The 10100-nt window shown below is 36.3% G+C and overlaps 1 protein-coding gene across 1 annotated transcript in view; it reads right to left on the reverse strand.

Moving 5' to 3' along the window:
- The window catches only part of PHTF2 (putative homeodomain transcription factor 2), a 28721-nt gene that overhangs the window by 8777 nt on the left and 9844 nt on the right, over positions 1-10100 (reverse strand). Inside the window, exons 5-10 of the mRNA XM_008937457.1 lie at positions 8432-8647; positions 6480-6608; positions 5083-5355; positions 3928-4059; positions 1263-1349; positions 100-255 (exon numbers count right to left, since the gene is read on the reverse strand). Coding sequence (XP_008935705.1) covers positions 100-255; positions 1263-1349; positions 3928-4059; positions 5083-5355; positions 6480-6608; positions 8432-8647 — 993 coding nt within the window. The remainder of the gene's footprint in view (positions 1-99; positions 256-1262; positions 1350-3927; positions 4060-5082; positions 5356-6479; positions 6609-8431; positions 8648-10100) is intronic.

Here is a 10100-nt window from a genome sequence, read left to right on the forward strand (position 1 = left end):
CCTCATCCAGGCTACTGGAATAACCCAAAATGATGCATGAGACTTATCAGATGAATGACTTGTTTAGATATAAAAACATGAGTCTATACAAATTCTCACCTGCTCAGTAAGTAATATTGAGGTATTGCTGTACTTTTTACTGGTTTCAGATCCAAGAGTAACAAATCTTAAGAGAAAAAGAGTTAGTGAAATGCACCAAATTACAAGCTCCCAATTGTAGTGACAATCAAGGAAGATCTCATGCATGTGAAGCAGCTGAAAACGAAAGATAAAAAAAAAAAGAAAAATTTATTTCCAAGTAATAATTACACTACAACGTAAGAAAATAATTACATATCTTCCCAACTCCAAGATTTCCCAGTATTAAGTATATGGATTGTTTTTAGGCATAAAAGATTTTTGAATCATCGTTTAAAATCAATACTGTCAAAGAGATGAGGTTTGAGAAAAGGTACATTCTGAAGGGCTCAACTAGAAATTAGACACCTTTTTTATATCCCTAAAGCAACAAAAAAAAAAAATACTCTAAAACAATTTTGAAATTGTTTTCAAATTTGAAAAGACAGTATATGGGAGAAAAACCAAAATATACCCTCAAACATACCAAATAATATAGAAAATTTAATCCAAGCAGAGTAACTGCTGAATTAAATTTTTATTAAAATATTTACAGTTAGCTACAAGGAAAACACATTAGTGCTAACTAGATAAGAAAGTGAAAAAAAAAATTACAACCAGAAGCCATGCAGAAGCTTCCCTGTATTCAGAAACAAAAGCTCAAGGAAAAATCTTAATCAGTAAAAACTTTCTTTGAAGATAGACTTGCTTACTAAAAGATATTCCACTAGAGGGCAGGTTAATATAGCCAACAACCTTGTTTCTCACAAAAAAAAAAAAAAAAAAAAAATCATCAACCAAGGTCAATCTCAACTGTCTTTGTAAAACTGTGTTTTGATGCAAAATGTTAGGAAAAAACTTGTGTTCCAAAATTCATGATGGAAAATGAAAGAGATTAAAAAATAATAGTATAATGTTAGGAACTATGCCATCAGTAAGTTTCTTTTGCTCCTACAGAGCAATATGCTAAAGTAGATAAAATGAACAATACCAAACGGAGCTTTATCTTCTGAAAAGCTCTAACAGCTGTTACTGTTTTTTCATTGTGGTCTTAACTTGATAGCAATGACATGCAGAAAGCAGTCAGAATTATTTTCTAGAGTATTTAAGTCACGGCTGTTTCTATACAAGTAATACGTCCTCACCTGTGCACAGCAGATAAACACGACTGAGATAGTCAGCAGGAATGCAGATGACACTATTACGTCGACCGAGCGCTGAGGACCTCGGCGCTGGAAGGGAAGGACAAGCACGTGTGTGAGCGAGAACCCCCCGGCAGCACCGACACCCCCCACACCCAGCCACGCCCTCCCCGAACCGCCCTTGCAACCCGGCGAGCTCAGTCCCAAAGGGATCCTAACATCACTATGTTCCAACACCCCTAAGGCATGTCAGGCTAATTCAGATGCAAGCATTTAGACCTAACTAGGAGAGAAGAAAACATCCATCGCTTGTTCAGGTGGTTCTTCCATGATGCAAAGGGACGTTCATGTCGGCAGCGTCCCCTGACACAACAGGGATGATACGTCATCACTGATATAACATCAATATGGCACCAGGCTTTTGCACCAAGTATCCAACCAGTGCTTACAAAAGATTTTGGGACGTCAAATTGCAATAGGATATCAAGATATCACATGGTTGGTACTTTCCAATACTTGCCTCTTGTTGACATGCAAAAAATGTGGCTGTAAATCGCTGTCCCATTGTGGTAGGTACAACAATGTCACTGTCTCCCTCAGAACAAGAAGGAAAACTGGGGAGCGAACACATTTGTCTTGAAAGGTGTAACCTCATTGTTTTCAATTTTTTTTTCTTGCTTACTGGCACAATGAAATGTTTCTACCCACTGAGCTTCTTAATTTGTTTTAATTAAAGAATTAACCTGTGCTGCACTGAAATGTGTCCCTGCCCATGGCAGGGGAGCTGGAACTAGATGAATTTTAAGATCTCTTCCAACCCAAACCATTCTATGACTCTATGATTCTATGTACAACTTAGACATTTATTTCTCAACTTTGTTCTCCAGACATGCTACTTATTATGTGAACCTGATAAGAACAGGAGGCGTACACATGCAAGATATAACCTTGGAACTTGGAGAAAGAGACAGGAAGCTTAGCTACTGACAAAAAAAAAAAATTAGGTGCAAACTTGCAGGTATGCATGTGCTACTTCTATAGTGAGAGTGTTCTGCCTGTGCAAGACTTGAGATGTGTGCACAGCCCAGCTCACAGCTTCACAGGTGGACACATACAGACAGGAAATATGCAAGTGTATTTTGGACACTTTGCTAGTATATGGCAGCATCGCCACTACACGGCAGCACTGCTCCTCACCTGCTTGTCTCCATTCCTTTACCTTGTGCTAGCACATGTATTATACATCTGCCCAGTAAAGCAAGTAAAGCTCAGGAGGTAAAAATTACTGGGTTTGATTTTTCAGTTGGGTGAGTCCCCTACATACCTGCCTCTGACCACTGCCTGACTTTTTTCTGAGCCACATAATTATAGAAGTGTTTGTGGTGGCATAAGAAAAGATGGAATATATAGATGTAGTTGTGAAGAAAGAAGGAAAGATACTCTCTCCACAACAATGGTACCATTTGCAGGCTTTAAAGCATCAACTCTATATTCTATTGTCTAAGTGATGTCATCCTCCTTTCCTCCCACCCTGCAATACCTTACAGACCCCCAGGAAAAAGATACAAGTGTCTCAAATGTAAAGTTTAAAGGGTTCCTCTCTTTTACAACCTCCTCAACACAGACTTCCATAAGACAAGGGATGTTGTAAATTAATCACATCAATTCCTCTCAAAATGAACCATCTTTCAAATTTGAGATTGTACTTTATATAAAAAAATTTTGCCTTCTTATAGTTCCCACTTTCCACACTCCTCAGTCTCCACACCATAACTGCTTCATGTTCTCATAATCCTTTACCTGCTTCTCAAAAGTACTGATATTTAGATTTCATCTAACCTTTCCTAAATGAGGTTGGAAAGCAGCATAGATGCAAATAAGGGTATTACCACCACTAACAAGAGATTGTCAGTTGCTCTTCACCAAAAAACTGCTTCTGTTGAAACCAAACAGGGAAAACCCTTATTTCATCTGAGTTGAATTACCTAATGCAGAGAGAAAAATGGGAAAAAAAACTTGGGGCAGAGTGAGGGGGAACAAAATTCAGAAAATACCTCTGAGTTAATATGGATCCTTTCACACAGGACAGTCAAAAAGCTCTGGCTTGAAAAGAGCATTAGAGAAATAAAATGAGATTACTCAGCTTTGACCTGAACATGCAGTAGAGGGACTGGAAGGTCTCACAGATAATACTTGGGCATCCTTTCCAGCTTCACCCGGGACGCATAAACTCACAGTACGAGTATGCACATAAACTGCTGGTTCATATACAAAAACTATATTGCTAAATAAATTCCTTCTGTGTTAAGGACACTAACTGGTGGGGCTCTTAGAATAAGGTATTGTCTGCATTACGTTACAAGTGGTCAGTTTTACCCAACAGACTGACCTGAGAGACTTCTTCTGGTAGCATTAGTAAGAAGACTTCAACTGTGAACCTGTTTGTACTTTACTCCAAGATAAAAACTAGACTTTTCTACACTCTCAAAGTCTGGCTGCCTGCAGACACTGCTGTCCCAGAGTCACTGAAATGAAGCATGTAGGGCACGTGAGCACCAATAGGGGCAGGTGCACAGGAGGAAAAATTCAGACTAGGATAGTAACCTTCCATCAACAGCACATGAGATATTTTATATTAAACTGGTAGCAAAAGTATACGTTCTTTTACCTTTAGATAGGACCTGAGAGAAAGCCACATTTTTATATTCTGTACTTTCTTCAAGCGGAAGTGAGGAACCTCCGATTTTCTTGCTCTTCTGGCAGATGTTAAATGACCAAAAAGTTTGGCAAAAAGTAGCCTCTGCAGAGAAGAAAAATAAAGTTATTTTAAATGTTAATTGATTTGCAAGGGCACTAAAAGAAAATTGAGAAAGGGCTTCACTTACTAAGCCAAATAATGTATAAGGTATCAGTGTAAATTAAAATATGTTAATATAGTGCAGAAATAAGAGTAGCATGTTACTAAAAAGAGGAGATACACTAAGAAGTTTTAAAAGTCTTCATATTCTAATGATAAACAATTATCTACACTTTCAGTTCCTTTCTTCACATTTCAGACAACAGATCTGCTATGCTCCTAAAATTTCTGACAAAATTAAACCTCTCAGTCATTTGCAGTAGAGAATGCCTGTATCACAGAAGTTCCTTCTAACAAACATGATTATTAGAAGCAGGTTAATTCTATTTTATTGTATTAAATCACATATTTTGGCTATAAATTGAGAAAACAAAGTATAAAATTTTTCTTCAGCAGATCAGTAAGTATCTCTACTCTGCAGCTAGTATGGCATATTGATAGGATCTTAAAAGTTTAAATTGCAATAACAAGCAATAAATTAACAGGGATATTACTTCACATAGCAGCTTTCATGGTCTCCAGCTGTGGGACTGATCTACCACCAAAGCAGGCAGGGCTCTTGGCCAGGTTCTGGACTGAACTGTTTTGTATTAGTGAATGAATAAAAAACAACTGGAAATTTATAGAATTCTTTTATTGAAACTCCTCCTCCTTAGGGAAACCTGAGACAAACTGGGATATCACTAAGAGATGGGTTAATGCATGGAGCCAGAAATCTGAAATACAAAGATTTAAAAGTTTTCCTGCAGAAATGCTCTCCAGGAAAAAGGTTTAGCTACAGAGACTTTGGCCCATTGCATCTGAGTCATGTCCTAACTGTAAGCCCACTGAAGGATTTGTCATTATTGACCTATGAATCACAGTGTGCTGAAGAAAACAAGTTTAAAATACCCGCAAAGTCAAACAAATGCAAACATAAAACCTGGGTTTGCTTTGGATGAAGACTCTTGGGTTTGTTGTTCGTACCTGTTTATATGTCCTCTCTGCTACACAGAGCAGAAAAAAGAAAATCCACACTAGAGAGACACGGACCACAAAACTTATAATAACCATTGAGAGAACCAGAATGTCTCCATTTGATCCGAACGCAGTCACACACAGTTCAGTGGCAGAATGTGCAGCTAGCTGTTCCAGATCTTTAGCTTGGGAAAGTCGAAAGACAAATGGCATTAAACCCAAGATTAAAGAGATGACATTTCCAAAAATCTGATAACCAATTCCTGGTATATAGCTGTTCACCTAAAATCAAAAGAAAACAAGGTGTATTATTAATTCTAGAAATAATTTGGAATTAAGCCAATAAATAAATTATTAATGTTACTCTCTTACAATCACAAAGAGCACTTTATAACCCAATAAGTTACATGAAATCTTCAAACAAGCACATTCACAATTTATTATTAAGAAAATGTCAAGGAGCACTTAATGCAGAGGAAGCAGATATGACAAATCATTTAAAAACCCAGCAACATAACACTGCAGTTAAAAGACTCCAGTGCATACTTGTGTATTAAAAATTCACTCAACGTTGAATTAACAAAGTGCACCAACCAGACCACGGAGCAATGTGCAGGATGTGAGCAACTACTTGTGCTTTGCTTTGAGGTTGTATGCTTCTAAAGGAACGCAAGTGTTCACAGTGAGGGCAGAACTGCAGTTCTGTAGTGCTCACTCTAGCTCTGCCAAGTTTACGTCTACAGTGGATTGCACCCAAAATTGCATTGCCTCTGAGTCAGGTACAGAGATGTGAACTAAGCTGGGGAATACATTCTTTAACAAGTTGGAGATGGTAAGTATCAACTTGTCAGAATTACCGATACCTTTCCTAGGTTATGCTAGAATTTTCCGTTCAACTCTACAAAATGCTCACATTCTCTATGTTGAAAAATAGGACACCACCAATCAAATACTTTTCCAACTGTTTCCTGAAGAGGAGGACCAGTGAGATATCCCATCCATCCTCTTAGATATTTGTTTCCTAAGGAGAAGGGCTTTCTTTTCCAATCTTAACTTTAGCATCCAAATGCTGAGATTTATATTCCCAGTCCAACATATTAGTCATTTATCAGAATCAAGGAGATAAATAAGAATATTCACAGCATATCTCACTTTGGAACAATAAACCAGAGGCTGGTTATGTTAATAAGTACCTAACAGTGTAAACAGATTTTATTGTCCCAACACTTAAGATCTGGTGGCTCTTTTACCTGTCTTAACAAGCAAACGTGGGTGATGTAAGCCATAGAACAATAATATCAATAACAGGAATTTTAAACAAACAAGCACAACATAAAGCAAGCTTATTTTTGGTAGCACTTAGGCTCCTAAATACAATATTTGTATAAAGTAAACAGAATACTCACTCTGTTCATTATCATACCACTGATTTCAAGCACAGACATATCTGCTTTCTTGCAATCATTGCCTTCCCACACAATGGCACTGATTTTTTCTAGTCCCGGATTCAAACTGTGGATCCAAGGCAAATGACTCTGGGGAAGACAAGGAATATATTTCATCAGAGGTAAAAATCTATTGTTGTGTCAATCTGCCTTTGTCAGCAGTATGCTGACCAAAAAAAAAAAATGCTTTAGAATGACAGATGTTGCTATATAGCATTTATTTCTACTATATGTTAACCACATCCTTCAAAATCACCTACCTTTTTTTTTCCCAAGGAATAAAAACACTAAAACACTTCAGTATTGTCTTGAGTTATTGTGTCTGAAGATTAATTGGCTGCTTTTTTGCTCAAACATATGAAAGAAGAGAGAGGTATGAAAACAAAGCTGTACTTACAGGGTACAAAAGGTCACCTGACATTATGTCCATCAAACTACTGGATGTGGTCGTGCTGGGGGTGGGGCATAATACTATTTTTAAAATTTATCAAAATAAAGCTTTTTATTCTATTACTTGTTTTATCACCATTTATCTTAAATTTCTGCGTTCTTCTAAGCACTGAATGATCTCCTTTTTTTTTTTCCATATTACAACAACACCACAAGTATTACTCTCAGAACTTCCTTAATCAGAGATTTCCAAGGTCTCCCTCTAGAGGGAGTGTCAACATTAGGAGATTAAGCTCAGAAATTCACAATTTACAATCAAACAGAAAAGCACACAACTGCAGGAAACCAAAGTCAATGCATATACTGCAATTCAACTCCCTGCTGTAAGGCTTCTGTTTTTTTGTTTGTATAGAATGTAAACAAGAAGAATTGAAAATAAATCAAAAAAAGAAATGATAAAATAAATATATCAAAAAAGGAAAGAACTCAATTCCTGTTTGGGTTTTTTGGTGGGAGAGGGAGCGGAAGGGATTTAAAAATTAACATATACATAATTTTCAATTCTGGTTCTGAGTGAAAAGCCTGTCTCTGAAATTCTTTTACCTAGCTAGCATTACCACCATCTCTTGCATGGCATCCCTTAATACTGATAACACACTACCAACACATATGACATGTCTACCCAGAAGAACGTTTCACATTCTCTCCATCTCTTTACTTCAGTGGTTCAAATTTACAAGCAATGTAAAGATAAGACTTGTACTACAAATACAACTGGCGCTGTGACATCTGTATGGATTTTTTTTCAAATGAAGACTAATACTTGATTGTTAATGATCAAGTATTAACAATGGGTTCTGTCCAACATTAACCTAAATGAAAGTGAAGTGGTGGCCAACAAACACAAATTTTCAGAAATTACTGCCTACATTTTGCTACAGAATAGCATTAAAGGAGGAAAGTAAAATTACTAGCTTAAAGGTAAAAATAAAAATACTATATCTAAATAGAATTTAGACATATATAATGTATATATATGATGTTACATATGTATTATGTATACATAACATTAGACACTATGCATATTATCTTTGCTTTTTGTATATGTAGATTTATATATAAGCTAACAAAAATGTCTGAGATGTGCTCACAATAAAGTAATTCCACTAGAGAAAAACAAAAAGCAAATAAACAAAACCAAACAAAATCCACAGTTTCCTAGAACAGATGAAACCTAAATAAATCAATCAGTACTTGTCCTGAACCAGAACCAAGATTCAAATAGTCAGAGATTTTGTAGGCTACTTACTTCAGTATATTGTCATATCCTCTTCATTTGATAAAGCAATGACTGAGTAGCAGAAATAAAAATTTCCTTGTTTTAATCCTGTCAAATCACTCTGGCTTTGTTACTTTCATTTAATATAAAGTTCTTTCTCCCAGGCTCGCTGAGATATGATAAAGCTGATAATACTGAACTTCCATGTACTGTAAAAAAAAAATCAAAACTGGTGGATACCAACCTGATGAAATGGGTCGTCTCTGTATTCTTTCTTCACACATGGATTCACCTGAGGGCTTTCCACGTCCGTCTCACTGGAACAGGAGGAGTGACACTCTGCACAGTGTAAGAGGTCCTCCAGCACATCCTCCGTTTCCGATTCTGGCCTCGCACTCTCAGAATCTTGTCTGGAGCTTGAACACCGAGAACTGCAGCTAGTACCTGATTTAGGTATATCCTGAAATTAAAACATGCCTTGGAATTAATGTAGGGTTTTGCATTGTTTCCTGACAGAACAGTTATAAAAAGTAAATCCGTGTTGATCTGGTTTTTATGTTCCAATCTATTACCTTTCTCATCAGAAAGAATTACATGTTTATTGAAGGCGTGTCTAAGAAGCTGCACATTTTTAGACACAGTACAAAGAAGTAACAGTTCATGGTCCTGCTTTGTTGGGGGAGGTGTGTGTGTCACAACAAAGAATCAAATAATTTTGACTTTTAAGAGGAACTAATTCAGAGATTCTTAGAACTCATCAATTTTTACTTTAACAGCAATTATCAAGCCACAGGCTCCAAATGTCTCAGACATCTGATTTTATAAGCTATAAAGTAAGCCTCCTTTAAAATACAGTTTCATTATTTTAATGAAGATGACAAGAGAGGCTTAAAACATACACTGGTCTGAAATTGTAATAAAGAAATGTGACAGAGTGAGAAAAGCATCATTCACAAAGTATTTTAAATTAATTTGACATTTTGATTTTCTTCCTCTAGTTGTTTGAGCTGAAGTACTTTAGCTACTTATTAACTTCTCCACACAGTAAGGAATTCTCTCTCTAGAAAGGGCAAGGCCCTCACAGAAGAAAGGACAGGTATTTCTAGTCATCCAAGACCTGAGGCACTCAGCCTTTCAGGCATACAGCATGGACACAATTTAACTAGTTTTAAAAGAAAGACTGATATGTTCCAGAAATACATTTCTAAATTTAAGAGCCTGTAATGAAAGAGGAAGTTTCTTTCAGAGTTCCTTACAAACCACATTCCCCCATTGTTACTACTAACATATCTTCTCAAAGACAGAATGAGCTTGTTTGAAGACAATCATCAGGTGTAGAGAGGAAAAATAAGCAAGAGTATACATAACTAATGCTAGGTATGTGTGTAATCTACACAGTTTAAAATAATTAAGATTTTATGTATAACAAGCTGTACTTGAAAAACAAGCATGCCTTATTATGTTCAAATTTTACCTCTATCTTAGATAATGAAAAATATTAAGTTTGGGACATTGAAATCTCCCCACACATACACATGAAACAATCTAGTGTAGTCTTCAGAACAAGAAAGCAGAACTCTGAACTGCCTTCTACAATAAGCAGAATCCATTTCCTGAAAGAAGGTAGGCAGTCTTAAAAGCAGTACTTATCCTGCTCATGGCCACTCTCTGGCAATTTCCATTCCTTCTTAACACAAAATTTACTTCTTTCTACTAGTTTCTCTCCAGAATATACACAATTTTTTACACTAAAAAAAATAATCCAGTGTTTTAGCAGATCTACTAATTTACTATGATTTGTAAAGCATTACTATCTGAAGAAATGTTCTTCCTGAAAACCACACTTAGCGTACTTGATCTACGCAACTTTGTAAAGGACTACTCAAAAAAATTTTGGCCTAAACTCTTTACCT

This window comes from Merops nubicus, unplaced genomic scaffold, assembly GCF_000691845.1.
Source record: "Merops nubicus isolate BGI_N331 unplaced genomic scaffold, ASM69184v1 scaffold16340, whole genome shotgun sequence".
NCBI lineage: Eukaryota > Metazoa > Chordata > Aves > Coraciiformes > Meropidae > Merops > Merops nubicus.